The sequence below is a fragment of the Dreissena polymorpha genome, chromosome 6, assembly GCF_020536995.1.
Source record: "Dreissena polymorpha isolate Duluth1 chromosome 6, UMN_Dpol_1.0, whole genome shotgun sequence".
Taxonomy (NCBI): Eukaryota; Metazoa; Mollusca; class Bivalvia; order Myida; family Dreissenidae; genus Dreissena; species Dreissena polymorpha.
Window position 1 is genome coordinate 63,342,078 of NC_068360.1, and position 19,033 is coordinate 63,361,110.

The following is a 19,033-nucleotide window of genomic DNA, read 5'->3' on the forward strand; positions in this document are numbered from 1 at the left end:
ACCATCTATGTATAGATTGGTTGCACAGTAGCACTGTTTATCTAATCGATTAATGGGAAGTGCCATACGGTGTACGCAACGGTCATGAATCATGATTACTGTTAATTACGCAATTACGCAATTAAGGCATAACCTAAGTTTAATATGAGGTGCGATGGTTCTACTCCTTCTTAGTATTTTTCTTTGTCTTCTTCGTCTATAAAAACATATAAATACGAATGATGAAATATTATATAATCCGTACTGTGACAGAACTTTGGAATCCCCGAGGCTTCTTTCAATGACTTCTATGATTTTAAAGAAATTCCAGTGACACATCCACTATTCAAGTACACTCACGTACATAATGAGCATACAGTGAAGAAACTACAACAGAACAGACTCATCTATTCAGCGACCGAACGAATATTACTGAGGTAAGTTTATATAATTCTATGATTAATATAATAAAAATATATATTTAAGGTGTGTTGCTGCAGTTTTGATGATTTTTTTCCATCTAATAACTTTTGCTCAAATTTTTTATTCAAGTACTACATACAAATACTAAATGAAAAATGCAATAAAAACAAAGGGTCGCCGGCTTTGTTTGGATTTTATTCACCATTATATAATATGTAATTGTTCATTAAAACTGAAAAATCTCTAATTGCATAATAATGATTAATAACCTATGAAATTGGAAACATGTAGAGATTATATAAGCTAATATATATCATATACCATTTAAGTAAACCACAAACAACCAAAAAAATGGAGAACACAAGTTAACTTTTAAGAAATTTAATTTTTATAATTTTTATGTCACCCAAAAAACGTCCTTTTTTTACTATTTTTACCACAAAAATGAAATTTAAAAAAGTTATATCTAATAACTTTTTGCGAAACTTCTCAAATATGTTCATCTATGTATTGTTATCATGAAACAAAAATAAAAAAAGGGTTCACCGCACTTTTAACAGAGATTTTTTGTTTTAATTATCCCTACCGTCTAGACGTCAAATTTCATTAAAAAACAGCAATAAGACAATCCCAAGTACCGGTACATAGATTTTCAGAAATATGCATAAACATTAGAAATTGTTTACAATCTTAACTGGGATCACAACAGCTTACCAAAAAAAAATTAATAAAAAACAATATTTAATCACAAACATAATACCATACAGTATCAAACTCGGCCTTAATCATTAATAACTTACATGTTCACAGATTTCGGCATGTTTTGAAGTTTGTGTTTAAATGCTTAAACTTGATAAATGTAAACAACAGGACTAAAGAGCTTCAGTATAAAACAAGTATGAAATTAAAGAAAGAAAAAAAAGTAAAAAAAAAAAGTTAACCCCGCCTGGAATCGAACCACTGACAATTGTATTATGAACCAACTCGGTCATTTCTGACGATATTGATAACAAAAATATTGAGTCGTGATAATAGCATCATCGGTGTTGCTATAAATATATCCTCGGCTAAATAAACTGCCGCAACACCCCTTAAAAATTATTGTTGTTGTTGTTTATTTTTTTATATTTGTATTATTATCATTATCATTATTATTATTATTATTATTATTGTTATTATTATTATTAGTAGTAGTAGTAGTAGTAGTAGTAGTAGTAGTAGTTGTAGTAGTAGTAGTAGTAGTAGTAGTAGTAGTAGTAGTAGTGTAAGTATCATTATTTTATTATCATTATTATTATCATTATTATTATAATATATTTTTAAATATTATTATTATTATTATGTATTTTATTTGTATTATTGTCATTATTATTGTTATTATATATAACAGCATTTTAATTAAATAAAAATATATAAATAATACAAAATATAGTATATTACATCGGAAATAAAAAATGTTGTCTTAGTTATTAAAAATATTGTGATATGACATATTGAGAGTGTTTGATAATTGTTTAAGTCGTTTATTTTATTTGTTTTACAACCGGAGTAGTTTAGGGAGTGGAGGGTTGTGACTTGGCAGCCCCTGTAGTAAGGACCCGGTATTTTGTCCATCTCACTTTACAAATTACCTCAGTAGACAGTTAAGACGAATGTTGAATAAATACCATTTCACGCAAATAATTTTTACTGAAAAATAATAATTTAAATTGAATTTGAACGTGGTTGTTGTTATTGTTGTTATTATGGGGGGGATACGGAGGGAACCATACTTGTCCAGTCACCAAACTCACCCGCCTTATGAGGCTTATGAGACTTAACTTTGAAATATCTTCAAAACCAGTTTGCAGCATGACTTTTTTATTTAGATCACAACCAAATATGGAGGCCAAATTGGTCGCAGTTGGTGCGTTTTTGACATGCGTAGTGGGGACAGTCGGGCGACCTTGTGCCGCCAACCTGAGAGGTAAATACGGAAATGAGACACGCTCTGGAAAACCGGGGCTTAATGCATGTGCGTAAAGTGCCGTACACAGTCCGCACAGGCTTATCATGGACGACAGTACACACAGTCTGATCGGGGACGCTTTCCGCCTAGACCTTGATTTTAGGTTAAAGAGACTTCTTTTAACGAAGCATTCCATAAAAGCGCAAAGTGCCGTACACAGTCCGCACAGGTCTATCTGGGACATCACTTAACGCACATGTATTTAACCCAGTTCTACCAGGCACGGGACTCGACTTAAATTATCCGCTTGTGATATAACATAAACGTGTGAATGGTCACGTGTGTTTCTCTATTTTTGATTCTTATGTAAGTTAACCTGGACTTTACTAAAAAGTGTATCGCTTGTTACTACTACAACACATTTGGATTTGCATATAGCGAGCGTTTACATGTGTACTTAACCTAGGCGTAATATCTACGTGGAATTTTTATCTAAAAGTTTGCTTAAAGATTTATCATTATAGAGTTGTAACAGTTGAACAGTTTAACAGTTGATTGTTCAAACAATAGACAATTGTCTATGAGTGCACAGCAAATAAGTGTTATGTATATAACAAACGCGTCGTCAAGTGACTAGTAAATTGTATAAAGGTATACATCTGTGATATATTCCTTAAAAAATAATCGTAAAAAACACAAACACACATGTGAACGTTAACGTTGAACAGATGAAATAGGTAATAGAATATAAACGAAAATTCTAGTTAACGAATGTGCGCTTTGCCAATCCTCATGATTAGTGAACGTTAATACTGTGTTTTTACCTTTTAATGGGGTTTTCTAAGTATGAATTTTACATGTCTGTTTGGACCATGACCTATTCAGCGTCTCTTATATCAAACTCTAATACAATCTCTATGCGCTTTACATAGTTATCACCTTTTTGAATTTATATCTTTTAGAGTACGTGTACGTCCGGTATGGTCAATATCAAGAGCTGCAGTGTTGTGATCTCGACAATGCCGAACTATTAGACACCCTCTGGTATAAATATGACGAAGAATCTCAGTCATGGGAACTTCTAGAGCCGGAGAGATCCGACATTCTATTTTTGGAACGTAATTCCACTATTGCATTCAAGCATGTGGATTTTTCCGACACCGGGCGATTAAAATGCACGCGCACTGCCGGAAATTCAGTCCAACCAGACGACTCCGGGACAGAGTTCGATATTAAAGTCGTCGCATGTGACCAGCTAGCGCGTGGTCCGTTCCCAATAGCGCCATTGCCCTGCGGTGTGACGTCAGCAAAAGTGGGTGATCATGTGACGATCCCGTGCACCGGATATTTCGGTTGCGATCAAGATGACGTCAGAATCGTGACATGGTTCATGAAAGCCAAGGCGAGCGACAACAGCTCGTGGGAACAAGTTTCTGCGGCAGACGACAGAATCACGCAAACACAGATCGATAGGTTAGTATTGTCCCTACTAGTATTAACGTTCTTGGGGACGAATTTATTTTTTTTACTGGAATGCCCAATGTTTATGTATTTACGTAAGAAGTATGTAAATACATATTACTGGAAGAACACAAACATGATCACGTTTATTGATCTTTTACAGACTGACAATGAAAAAAGTGTACGAAATCTATATATTTTTGTTTTTAAAGCTTTTAAATTGAGAGCTGACTTGTGTTATCTATAGTTTCTCTCCATATACTTATATTTATTCATTAATTTAATATCAAGATACAAAAAACTATAAAGTGTATACAAATTGTTTGTACTAAGACTTTCTCTGTACGTTATCGACCATCTGTGTATATACCTTGTTGTAATATGTGTGTACTCAAGGGCTTAAAGCCTTATGTATGTTAAAATAAACTCTGATTTAAGTACGGCAGTTACTTGCATTAATATGTGCGCTTAGCACAGCCGAAACCGCTTAGATATGTAAACCGCTTGGTAAGGTAAAGCGCTTAGATAGATAAACCTTCCCATGAAAAGAAACAGTTGGGTAACGGACCATTCTTAAGTCTGAAATACTGGCTTCAAGTTTACAAAACTATGTATAGACATTGAAAATAAATGTTTGGCAACAAATTATTTTTTTTAATTTGATTAGAAAAAATTAGAAGTTAAATTTAATTTTACTGAAAATTGATTAAAATGACTTTACTTTAATATGATATGTTATTAAGACGCCCGATTCCGTTGCCAATTTGTTGACATCGATTTTCATTTTTCTGATTGATCGCTCGACAATGATCTCTATTTTTTCAAGAACGCGTTCAATTAAATTCAGTATGAAATGATGATTGGTGTCAGATCCTTTTTTTAAACATAAGAAATCACTGTCGTGTTGACCATCCCTCTCATTACACTCAGTATAAAGGATCAAATATTCACAATGTCCTTAAAATTATGTGAATACAATTTACGAAGATTGTTCATTCTTTTGTAGTCACGACGGCGTATTGGCGTCAAATTTGACCGTCTCCAACGTCGAAGCTCTGGACACAGAGCTTGAGTTTATGTGCATCCTCTACTCTACACAGTACATCGAGTGTCAGTCGAAAGTGTTCACGTCACTCGACGTCGTGAAGGGTAAGTTAACTTGCAGTCCCTTTACTACCGAGTATATCGAGGGTCAAATTAATGTTTAATCTACGTCGTGAATGGTTAGTTAAGGTGCATCTTCTACTCTACACGGTATCTTGAGGTTCAGACGAAAGTGTTCATATCTCTACGACGTGAATGGTAAGTTTGCCAGTATCATTTACTTTTCACAGTACTTCAAGGATCAAGGTTCACATCACTCACCGTTGTGAATGGTAAGTTTCTATACCTCTTCTACTCTACACAGTACTTTAAGGATCAAGGTTCACATCACTCACCGATGCGAATGGTAAGTTTCTATACTTCCTCTACTCTACACAGTACTTTAAGGTTCAAGGTTCACATCACTCACCGTTGTTAATGGTAAGTTTCTATACCTCCTCTACTTTACACAGTACTTTAAGGATCAAGGTTCACATCACTCACCGTTGTGAAGGGTAAGTTTCTATACCTCCTCTACTTTACACAGTAGTTTAAGAATCAAGGTTCGCATCACTAACCGTTGTTAATGGTAAGTTTTTATACCTCCTCTACTCTACACAGTACTTCAAGGATCAAGGTTCGCATCACTCACCGTTGTGAATGGTAAGTTTCTATACCTCCTCTACTCTAGACAGTACTTTAAGAATCAAGGTTCGCATCACTCACCGTTGTGAATGGCAAGTTTCTATGCCTCCTCAACTCTACACAGTACTTCAAGAATCAAGGTTTACATCACTCACCGTTGTGAATTGCAAGTTTCTATGACTCCTCTACTCTACACAGTACTTTAAAGACCAATGATCACATCACTCACCGTTGTGAATGGCAAGTTTCTATGACTCCTCTACTCTACACAGTACTTTAAGGATCAAGGTTCACATCACTCACCGTTGTGAATGGTAAGTTTCTATATCTCCTCTATTCTACACAGTACTTAAAGGATCAACGTTCACATCACTCACCGTTGTGAATGGTAAGTTTCTATACCTCCTCTACTTTTCACAGTACTTTAAGGACCAAGGTTCACATCACTCACCGTTGTGAATGGTAAGTTTCTATATCTCCTCTACTCTACACAGTACTTAAAGAATCAAGGTTTACATCACTCACCGTTGTTAATGGTAAGTTTCTATACTTCCTCTACTTTTCACAGTACTTTAAGGACCAAGGTTCACATCACTCACCGTTGTGAATGGTAAGTTTCTATACCTCCTCTACTCTACACAGTACTTAAAGGATCAAGGTTCACATCACTCACCGTTGTGAATGGTAAGTTTTTATACCTCCTCTACTATTCACAGTACTTTAAGGACCAAGGTTCACATCACTCACCGTTGTGAATGGTAAGTTTCTATACCTCCTCTACTCTACACAGTACTTTAAGGATCAAGGTTCACATCACTCACCGTTGTGAATGCTAAGTTTCTATACCTCCTCTACTCTACACAATACTTTAAGGATCAAGGTTCACATCACTCACCGTTGTGAATGGTAAGTTTCTATACCTCCTCTACGTTACACAGTACTTTGAGGATAAAGGTTCGCATCACTCACCGTTGTGAATGGTAAGTTTCTATACCTTCTCTACTTTTCACAGTACTTTAAGGAACAAGGTTCACATCACTCACCGTTGTGAATGGAAAGTTTCTATACCTCCTCTACGTTACACAGTACTTTGAGGATCAAGGTTCGCATCACTCACCGTTGTGAATGGTAAGTTTCTATACCTTCTCTACTTTTCACAGTACTTTAAGGATCAAGGTTTACATCACTCACCGTTGTGAATGCTAAGTTTCTATACCTCCTCTACTATACACAGTACTTTAAGGATCAAGGTTCACATCACTCACCGTTGTGAATGCTAAGTTTCTATACCTTCTCTACTTTTCACAGTACTTTAAGGATCAAGGTTCACATCACTCACCGTTGTGAATGGTAAGTTTCTATACCTTCTCTACTCTACACAGTACTTTTAGGCAAATACAAAACATCTTTACATCGTTCGACGCTGTGAATAGTAAGTTTGTGTGCAGACATGTGTACAGTGCCTAAATGGTCAGTAGAGATCTACAGAAAGCTGCACGTTCTACCAATGATTTTGTTATATTGCTTGCTGCATAGTTGAATTCGAAATGTTGTTATATCATCAGTTCATAAAACCTTAGTTAAAGAGGATCTTATGCAGTGGTCGGGGGAATATACACACTCAAGAATAATTCTGTTTTGTTAACTAATTGTTTTGACCTTAATAGTTGGTTCTACCGTGTAGTTGTGTCTTAATATGAAAAGTTTAAATTTAAAATGAATTTAGTTATCTCTTAATTTGAGACATTTCGTTAGTTTTTAATTGTTAGTGCCAATTGATTATGGCGAACTGTTATTAGATTATAAGTGTTTCCTGGAGTGGATTTATGTGATCAAACTTATAGAAAATAACATGTTACTGCCTATCTTTGTATAATGTATCAGTTGATACTTAGAATGAAAGAGTGACTAGGCTTGCAGAGTCGTTGTTGTTTGTTTTTTATGCGTGTCGAGCCTGATACGTTACACAACGATAATGTAGTTATCTGTGTTTCTGTTAATCATAACTCTCCGTCAAATGTTTTTAAGTAAACAGTGAAATATTATCGCGACGACACTGCATTTTAAGGAATTATTTTAATATTTGACGTGTTAATAATGATGTCATGAGCATTTGCGCTTACGATTTGTAAAGAAAAGTTTTTGCTGTTTTGTTCCTTTTTATTTCTAAAATATATTACCTTTTGGTAAACAATTGTATGTTTCGTTGAATCTGATTATTTAACAAAAATGATGACCCATAGTTCATTCCGGGTAATACGACCAACCTCCGAACATCGACTGGTATCACAATTTGATATTGGCTTGACGTAAAGTAAATTCATAAGGCAACGTTACTTTGTACAAGTCTTAAATAAATGTCTGTCTGTCTGTCTGTCTGTCATATTAGACAGATATCACTGAAGTGGTATGCTGAAAAATAAATTTAAATAATAGCTTCACTGGTCTTTTTCAATTTCAGATTGCGCGACAGTGATGTGCGGTTCAATTCCGCTTCCGGTGATACTCATACCTGCTGCAGCAGCGTTAGTCGTCGCAGTGACGGTGACATTTCTAACAATATGTTTGTGTCGACTAAAAGCGAGGAGGAAGTTAAAATATTCGTCAGACGGAAACGTTCTTGACGCCACACGGTTTATTTATAAACAGCACGCTACCAGCGACGCAGTGAAGCCGAGTCTTGTATGACCACAGTATTTCTCCTATGGTGTATCGAAGATCTTTTTAGTAAATCTTAAGTGATTTTGCAGTTTAAAACATAGTCGCTTAATATGATCAGTATGTTATCGATATAAAAGGGTTTGTGAAAATTGACATCGAACTAAGAAATCTGGGCTCAATGCATGTGAAGATGGTGTCGTCCCAAATAATCTAATGCAGTCCGCACAGGCTAATCAGGGACGACACTTTCCGCCGTTATAGAATTTTTCGTTTCAAGGAAGTATTTTATAGTCGAAAATCCACTTGTCGTCACTGGTTAGTTCGTGCAGACTGCACAGGCAAATCTGAAACGAATCTTTCATTTCACGCGCATCTAACCCATATTTTCCAGATCGCCGCTGAATTAAAAAACAATACTTATACAATTTCGTCATTGCAGTTGTAATATATATTGGTACTTCGGACGTGTGCTGCTCTGAAAATATGGTATTGTGAATTTAACCTACGATACTCAACATTATCATTTGTACGGTATTGACGTTCGCATAAAATATTTATTAAAATTACATAAATATTCAATAGACAGGCGTTACAACCTAGCACTGGACTGGTCACTGTTCAATTACGTTTTAAGCATGCGTCCATGGCAACTTAAAAAAGTGCATATATATAACGGATTGTTTTATTAATTTTATGCTTTAAGCGACTGACTAAATTTAGAATCTCGATAACGTAATATATCAATCACACATTGATATCAATCAAAGCCATATCAGAAAAACGTCTCCTTTTACTTGAATGTGTCATTTGTTGTATGAGCCTTGTTCTGGAAAAAAAAAACCGACTAAATGTATGTGCGAAAAGTGTCGACCAAGGTTATACTGTGCAGTCCGCACAGGCTTATCTGTGACGACACTTTCCGTCTACACTGGATTTTCGTTAAGAAACCTCGTTTTAACGAAACAATCCATAAACGCGAAAAGTGTCGTTCCTGATTACTCACAGACTAACCTGAGAAGAAACTGTACGCACATGCATTAAGTGTTTCAAGAACACGACCCATATAATGATATATTGAAACAGATGTATACATTCTGAATTTTGCCTTAAATCGTTTCTGCATTGATTGTTAAAATTGTTAATATATGGTTATACACATTATACCTATGTTGATATACATTTGTAATTATATTACATATAAATGAATTTGTTCCATGTTATGTCGTAAGTTTATTTGAAAATATGTATACATGTTCGTGCATTTTATGATTAATATTTTACACAATAAATATAGCAAAGTATCTTAAATTATGAATTGGTATAATTGTATTATGTATTAATGAGTGTTTATACGGACACACGTGTTAGCTTATTATTTTACTCCCTAAACTTCTTTTTGAACACTTACAACATTCCAAAAGCCTGCCTGAAAAATATTGTTTAAAAAGTCATATAGTTCAGAATAATAATGTTTTTATTTGTTCTCTTTAAATTATACAGCATCTTTTAAGCTGTGATTTCTCTTAAGGATATAATACAGCTTTTTACTTGAATGTTCTATGTTATTTCTGAAGCTGCTATCTTATGTTTTAGCTTGCTTTATATATGTTCCTATATGTACTGGGGTGTCTTGTTTATGTTAAATGTGTTTTATGTTCCTCGGGTTTCCTATTTTAACTACTTTTCATTTTTAATGTTTGTCCTTTCATGATTGTATGCTTTGTACAATATTTATTTATTCATTACTAAGCTCAATAGAACTTAATTTGTCTGATATTTAAATACATGTAAACGCTAGTCTTTTAAAGTAATATTAAGTTACCTCTAGTCTTTTAAAGCAATACTTTATTCATACTCATATTCGCTGTTGTTCTCAACTACATGATTGTTATAATTATGTTTCATTGTATGTGCTATATATCATGCTGTTATCATGCAATGTAATGTGTAAGTCGGCTTTAAAAGCTCTACAAAGCTTGTGTTGTGTCATGCTTGAAATACCCGACCTTATAAATAAATATTACTTGACATGACTTGACATGTTTTAAATATCTTGGCACGTATTTTATGGTATACATTCTTTTACTCGACATTAAGCGTTCATTAACAGGTGAACAAATCAAACGGGCGTGTGATTTATAAAAATAATCATATGATTTTTTAACTGTTTTATTCCGGAGTACGGACCACAAACATCAGGATATTTGTCAGTTTTTATTAATTGTATTGGTCGGAAATAACATTATGTATACAATAAAGTACAAACAATTTTCAACATATGTTTTTGAGTACAATGTTTCATTGGGCGGATTTTTAAAATCACAATCACATTTAAAACGTAATTTCTAGAAAATCACAATATATATTTTGATTGTTGAAACGCGAGCTATGTACAGTCACGTAAATACTGGATCATAGTTCTTGGAAATGTGGGCTTAATGCATATGCATAGTATTTTTCAAGATAAACATGCGTAGTCGTCACAGGCTTATCAGGGACGACCCTTTTTCCTGAAATGGAGTTTCGCTAAGAAGAGACTTCTTTTAAAAGCCCCTTGGCAAAATCAACGAATATTTCGGAAAATAGTTCGGAAAATAAAGTTAATATATTAAAATCAGTGTTCCTTATAGCAATAGCCTACATTTCAAGACTAAATGTGGTCTGATAACATAGATTTAAACGAGACATAAAATGCTCGATTTTATTGTTTGTGTGACAATATATTCCATGTGAATTTCCCGCGACGATATCCGAACATTACCGAGCGAACGCGAAATAGGATTCGGGCAGTTCTTGATAACTACGTCGTTCTTCCGACGAGGCCCGAAGCCATCTCGCGTTTGCTCGTAAATGTACGGATATTGTCGCGGAATATCCACATGGAATAGCTTGTGACACGAAAAATAAAAACGAGCATTTTGTATTTCGTTAAATGTATGTTACCATATCGCATCTAGCGTTAAAATTTTGGCTATTTCTTATAACACTTATTTTTTATGCGTTAAATTTATTTTACGAAATCTTACGAAATATTCGTTGATTTTGAGTATGTATGTGGCTTTAGCCAAATAACACCACAAACGCGTAAAGTGTGGTCCCTGATTATCATATGCGGACTGCGCAGGCTTATCTTGGACAAAACTTTAGGCATATGTATTAAGCACAATTTTCCCAGAACGGGGCGCAAGGTCAAATCGTAAAAAAATCTTGCCCATTTATGATTCAAGCTTAATGAAATTGGATCTTTCTATTTATCTTGACAATATCACAGGTGGTGAGCGTGTGGCTATGATAATAATGTGTAAAATCATCATTTTGGATGATAAATAATCAAATTATAACAAAAAATATATATATTTAAAAAACATTTCACTATCAAATATTTATTTAGATACAAGTTCACAATCACAAATATCAACATCGTCTTCGACTTTTAATCCCAACAATTTGTGCCATCAGTTGGCCAATCGATAACAAGTTGATCGGGTTCCTGTTTTAAGTCCATAATGCCCCACCTTCCTCACTCATAACAAGTCTTTAATTACGGCATTATTCTGTAGTAAACATGTGTTACTAGACGTCATGTCTTAATTACTGTAGAACAAAACAGACTTAATTGGGACTTCATATTTCAGTTTTTTGCTACAGCTAGCGGGAAGTTATGCGTTTGTTTATGCAACATGTGTTGCGCATTCAGTTGATTATATTTATTTTGAAAATGCCGAACACATTTTGTATACGTGTAATACACTAAATTTACTTTCTACGTATATAGGTCCGAATGGATGTATCGAATTTTTGTTTATTGATAGATCTTTGATTTTACCAGATAGCGTGCTGTGTTCTTAAATATGCTGACCCTTCGATCAGGATTCACCTACGTATGCTCGTTTATGATTCGGACAATACAACGTAGAGCGGTTGATGTTTTTACAAATCAGCAAATTTCTAGTCGTGAAACTTTTGTTCAACAGTATGAACATTTCGTTTGTATTCTGAGCATGTACGTCTTATTACCGAACTGAACACCGGGCAAGTAAATTTATCAGTACGTATAAGTAACAGTCAAGCGAAAAGTAACAGCCAAACATTAATGGGTCTATTTCAATATTAAAACGTACAATTCCAACACACAGTGTTTTTGTTATGGGTAAATGTCTGATTTTATTTAATTGCACATGGTGGGCGCCAAAAGCTACTTATTCAAACGCTTCGAAATAGCAGTTTCATCTTTAAATGTCACTCACAACTTTTATGTAATTCAAAATGTCAAAATAGAAATTTAACATCCAAAATAACTGATTAAATGTTGCAACAAACTGGTTCTATTTTTAGCTATGTAGGCATCGAATACCGCTACATTACGCTGAAGTAATACTTTTACATGGCACTTTTTCTAAAGGTCGCACTACACAGCTAGAATGCTTTGTGATGAAGCACTTCCTTACTCATAACACAAAGTCTATGTGAAGAAAACAACAACAACATGACATTGCTTTTGGTACTTACTTATGCTATTCATTTGTATTTACAGAAAATATCCTAATTTTGTATGCATCCATAGTGTAAATACTGTAACACCTGCAGTTTTTTTTATCGCACATTCACTGATAGAAAAGGTAATGTGTAACGTAATGTACATATAATATATATAATAATAGAATTTATCTCATAGAACCTTCGGGTAGGGTATACATATAATATATATAATAATAGAATTTATCTCATTGTACATTATTGTGTTGTAATTGTCGTGTTATTGTTGTATAAACAAACTAATTTAGGAAATAGAACCTTCGGGTAGGGTGTAATGAAATTTGAAAATTGATTTTTCATAAAGTAATACATTCATTATAACCCATTACATTACACATCTACATAATCAATTTTCAAATTTCAAATGTGAAAGGTATAGTAGCAATGTGTAAAGTGTCGGTATCAATTATTTTATGCGGTAGGACAGGAAGACAGTTAAACTGAGTGGAAAGCCTAAGAAGAAGAACAGTTGCGGAATAAAGAAACGTGACAATTATGAGATACTCGACCACTATATATCGTTGGACATTTACAATAACAGTTTTGTTTTGCTCAGTTGTAGTGTTAGGTAATCCTATTCAAATAATATGTTGTTCTTGGGAGAGGACGAGTGGTATTTACAAACAGATTGTTCCGGAGGTTCGTTATTTTCATTTCGTTCAATTATCCCTGAGTACTTTCTACTAGGGAGTTTTGGAATAGAGAACTGCATTCAATGCGACATCTTAAGTAAAGGATTTTATTAGCGCTTGTACCAATACCGTATTTATTCGGACAATTAAAGATAATTTAAAAAATCGTGTCCGAAAATTTAGACACGAACAATATTTAAAAATAAAGGTGTCCGAAAATTTAGAGACAGGTATGTTGTGCGTGTTTGTCAATTATAATATTGAAATAAAAGAAATAAATCATTGTGCAATAATTTTATTGTGTCGCACTATTCTTTCTCTACTTTGAAATGCATACAACTTCATATCTGTTCAATCTCTTACCTGAAATGCAATGAAACACAAATAAAAACAAAACAAACAAATGATGTTGGGTGTGTAACATAACGCACATTGTGAGCATTATTGAATATATATTATAATCGAAATTTGTACCAAATTTCACACAATTTTAAATAGGCAGTCACCAAGATCAACATTTCAGTAGCCTCTGGTTATCAAACGTCAATACGTACCGGGTACGAATATTTGCTTACCTTTTGTGTCAATTTTCGGTCGATTCCGTATGTATTCGTTATGTGTCGGTTGCACACGTCATATTTATGTTGCAGACACGTGACTTTACAAACGGCCAGTCAGAATTGCACACGTTAAATCAACTTTACGTTGCAAACACGTGCATTTACAAACGGCCAATCAAAATTGCACACGCTAAATCGACTTCTGTCTTTTGTAAGTATATAGTCAGTCTGAAGAGCGCAGCGGAACATAGAAAGCACATTATTGCTTGCTGTCGCGGGCGAGGCCCGTTACGGGTCTTCGCGTTTTATGTTGAATATTGCTCAAACAATAGAAAACGTTGTGTTGTGTTCATACGCAGAAATAACAAGTAAAGAAATCTGAATTGGACTTTGTGTACGTTAATGACATCGTGTTCTATATCAACTATGTTACAGGTTAAAACATTGTTTATTACAGGTATAAATATTAATATACCCATTGACGCAAATGTAATGGTCCACTGCCCTCAGGCAATCATCTGCCAGGTTTAATGACCTTTATCCTGTTCTAAAACACATGGTCGAAGGGTCAGAAGATAAGAGAGCAGGGCACGCTATCTGGTAAAATCAAAGAACTATCAATAAACAAAGATTGGATACATCCATTCGGACAGTGGAAAGTAAATTTAGTGTATTACACGTAAACATAATGTGTTCGGCATTTTCAAAAAAAATATACTCAACTGAATGCGCAACATATGTGCCTTGTACGTTTGTACGTATTACTTCCCACCAAGATGTAGCAACAAATTGAAATATGAAGTCCAACTTGTATCTGTTTCGTTATACAGTCATTAAGACATGAGGCTTAGTAACACATGTATATTCCCGAATAATGCTGTAAACATAGACTTGTAACGAGTGAGGCAGGTGGAGCATTATGGGCTTAAAACAGGAACCCGATCAACTTGTTTTCGATTGGCCAATAGATGGCACTAGTTGTTGGGATTGAAAGTCGAAGACGATGTTAATATTTGTGATTGTAAACATGTGTCTATTTATTGACGAAAAAAATATCGTTGTAAAGAAATACAAATTTTGAGCAAAAACCTCATTGGTAATGCAGATATTTTTCAATGTCGGTATTGCGAAATAACATGATATGGCCTTCCCACCATAAAAACCTGGTCAGTAGCGACGAACAATACTGATAACATGGCATATTATGTTTATAAAAAAAGTCAAGTAAACGTTATTGTTCCGGTTTGTGTTTGTTTAAGTAATTTCATGTTCACATACTATCATTTAATTTATAGATAAGACAACGCGCATCAAATGTGACCATCATTCAGTTTCACTGATATTCTTGTTTTATTGTGTAGTTTTAGCCAAATATAAGCTACATCCACTCAGCAAATTACTTAAAGTTGATGTGTTGTTAGCATTTTGATAGATTAACATCATGTCATATATTTAGAGTCGTAATCAACTCGAAGTAAAAGATTACGATAATGCTAAAGCTTGAATAGCACTGATGGGCAATTATTCAAGAAACAGTGTTTTTTGTCATGAATTTGATATAAAATCAAACAATTGTACCACGTTAAACAAGTTCTTTCCAGATCACAAAACTGACTTTGTATACTGTTATGCAAAGAAAGCGTAGCAAATGTTCATACATGCTCATTTGCAACTTATGACCGACACGTACGATCTAATGGTTTAGGAGCAGAGCTTGGCTTAGTATTTTGGTGTTTGGACTCAATTGATCATTAGGCTTTTCGCGGGGTTTGGATCTGGGACCTAATCGATGTAAGCGATCGATCTCTTATTTAGAGAGATTTGGGTCGAGTTTGTTCGACAACAATATTGCCACTGTCCTTTTGATCGCCTTCTGGGATCTCAGTTACCTGATGGTAGTTGCAACGAATGTATAGATACGCTCCATCTGCTTTTAACCTTAGCTCGGCTACCTGATCTTTGAGAAGTGCATTTGCCTGTACCATGGCCTTAACTGTTTTCATTAAGTTAGGCGTTCATTCCTGTGATTAACTATAGGACGAAAGCCTGCACAAGTGAACTGACAGTCGCATCAAGGTAAACTTTCAACAATGTGTGCATCCTGAAGGTTATGGATACCAAAACCACCTGGACCCGGTTTATTATTATTCTGAATAATATAAAAGTCAGATAAATTATCATGTCCTATATCACTTATGTGTGTAATAGTATATAGAAAGAATATGCACGTATTTTCACATACTTTCATGTAAAATTATATTTAGTAAGTATGTAAAAAAGCTTCTTTGAAATGTTTGATTTCTGAAATATGTGTTGTATATAAATGTTTTGAATACAACTATGTTTATATACTCCCTTTAAGTACATGTACACGAACTGCTACATATAAAACATGTATGTATGTAATGCTATATATTGAAAAATAAAGTTTTGCAGATGGAAAAAAACAATTAAAGGTACGGTGAAGTTATTCATGTTGATGCTAATTTATTTTCAACAGAAGAGAACATTATAGAAGACCATCGCATCAAAGCGCACTAACGCGATGTTGTTGTTAGGTGACAGGTAATGGTTAAACATGTAACAAGCAAAACTGATCGACAATGGAAGTCAATTAGACACCGGAAGAAATTAGTTCACCGTTATTGATGCCTAGAAGCAAAAAAACATTCCTTGGCAAAATACATGTCCAAATATAGCCTATCTTACATAGTCCATTTACTAATGTGTAACACACCCAGAAGACACATGTACTATAAATTAAACCTTTATATATACCAGTTTTAGACCATATATTTTTTAATTGAGTCACATATTCACTATTTTCCAACGAACGAAAGACACACATAAACACCAGCCATAACCGCATATAGTACAAAGGGGAGTTGTTAGAATAGAACGTTATCGGACGCCCACTAGCATAGACTGATGGACGACGGACATTATCATGGTGTCTTTAAAGCTCCCAATCAGCACTTTTTTCCCAGATGAGCTAAAATTAACTAAATACATAATTGTATCATTTATATGCACATACGTGAAACGTTTCTAAACATACAGGTTTTGTTCTCACACGAATCGCAAGCATCTGTAACAAAACCCAACCTTTAACCGCGAAACAAACTATGCATCCATCCATATTTCGTGTTACAATAATAGACCCTGTTCTAATGTCCATGAATACACTATGTTCACTACTAATGACAAAAAAGAAAGCATGGTATGCTGTGTTGCCGGAAAAGAAACTTAGCTGACCATCTGGGCACTCTTTATTTTGAATATGACATCTAAAAATTAAAAAACGTAAATTGCCTTTTTGAAGGAATTTGTTTGCATACATTATTTAGGTCCTTTTAATTCTTTCAATGCTAAGACACAAATTTTCAAAATGTAATTGTTAAAAAATTTCTTTACTTCATATACACTTAACAGATACTAATTCCGAAAAAACTGCTTAAAGATGGTGCAATGTGATTTAAAAGGCATTTTAATATTGTTAAATGTATACGCTTCCGTACTGTTTATTCATTGTTTAATAAGTCTTTTTCGGTTATCGGATAATTGTCATACATGTTTTGAGCATAAATAGCATATATATATATATATATTTACAACGTTAGTCTAATTAGTCCAAATAGTGAACACATTTGGGGAATGTCCATGATACTTGTGACGTGTTAGATATATGTTGACTTGCTGATCATGTTTGGACTATGAAAAAAATTGCTCCGGTAAAAAACAAGACAATTTCAATTTGCTTTCATAAAACTGAAGCAATATGCGTCTTTTGAAATCCGTGAATTTGCCAAGAAAGTTTAGAAAATACAAATAAATAATCATGTGACCTATAGAAGCAAACAAAACGTACCGCATGTTTTTAATGTTTCATGGTTATGCGTTTATTTTTCTAATTCGTAAATGTTGTTATATTTTTCAATTAGATTTTCTTCAAACCATAACATATATGCCGGTATTCCTTGTTTAAGTATAACATGCACCAGGTAATATTTTACCCTGTCAAACCACAAGCATTGAGCGATTGTAATAAAGGTTATACAAACTGGGTCTCAAATATCAAGAACATGTTAAATAATTTTGGATTTGGTTATGTTTTTGAAAATCCAAACGTTGTACATGTTAATAGTTTTATAAGCGAGTTCAAATGTTGAGTTGTTGACAATTTTAAACAAGAATGGTACGCCAAAATGAATAATAGTACTGTTTTAAATATGTATAAAGTATTTAAAAGCTGTTTGGAATATGAAACATATTTGAATTTACTTCCTAGACGACTGCGATTATTTTTTGTAAGATTAAGAGTCTCTGCACATCCTTTGAGAATCCAAACTGGAAGATACGCCCAAAATAACATACCACGAAATGAACGTCATTGTTTATGTTGTAATGATTTGGATTTAGAAGATGAATACCATTTTATATGTTTATGCCGATGTTTCACTGATTTAAGGAAAAAATTTATAAGCCGTAAATTATATATAAAACCATCTGTATATAAATCCCACAAGTTATTAGTTTCATATGACAAATCAATTATTTCAAATGTATGTGAATATATGAAGGAAGCTCATGCTTTAAGAAATACAATTCTTATTAATATTGTTTAAAAATTTCATTACCGCTTTGATGAAATTTGCATATTCTTGCAATTGATGGTGTTTATTTATTTTTGTATTCTTAATTGACCTTTTATGTTAGGTTACGTTTAAAAACATTCATTACCGCTTTGTTGGAATTTATATATTCCTACACTTGATTATGTATATTTATAAACACCGCTTTGATGGAATTAACGTATTCCTGCAATTGATTGTGTTTATTTATATTTATATTATTAAATGACCATTTATGTTATGTTATGTTTAAAAAATTTCATTACCGCTTTGATGGAATTTACGTAGTCTTGCAATTGAGTATGCTTATTTTTATTCGTATTCTTAAATGACCATCTATGTTATGTTATTGTAATGTAATGTTGTAATACCTATTTATGTGACAGAAAATAATGTATATATTTGTGTATGAAGACGATGTACTTTTGTATAAATAAACTGTCTGTCTGTCAAACGTTGGCGAAGGTCTAAGTG

At 33.8% G+C, this 19,033-nt stretch overlaps 1 protein-coding gene across 1 annotated transcript; it reads left to right on the plus strand.

The window, feature by feature from the left end:
• Positions 1 to 117: 117 nt before the first annotated feature.
• On the plus strand, positions 118 to 10,221 carry LOC127836514 (uncharacterized). The gene is made up of 5 exons (XM_052363159.1): positions 118 to 416; positions 2,271 to 2,368; positions 3,313 to 3,823; positions 4,818 to 4,960; positions 8,001 to 10,221. The coding sequence occupies exons 2-5, from the start codon at positions 2,284 to 2,286 to the stop codon at positions 8,225 to 8,227; spliced, it is 966 nt and encodes a 321-aa protein (XP_052219119.1). The 5' UTR covers positions 118 to 416; positions 2,271 to 2,283; the 3' UTR covers positions 8,228 to 10,221.
• The last annotated feature ends 8,812 nt before the right edge of the window (positions 10,222 to 19,033 follow it).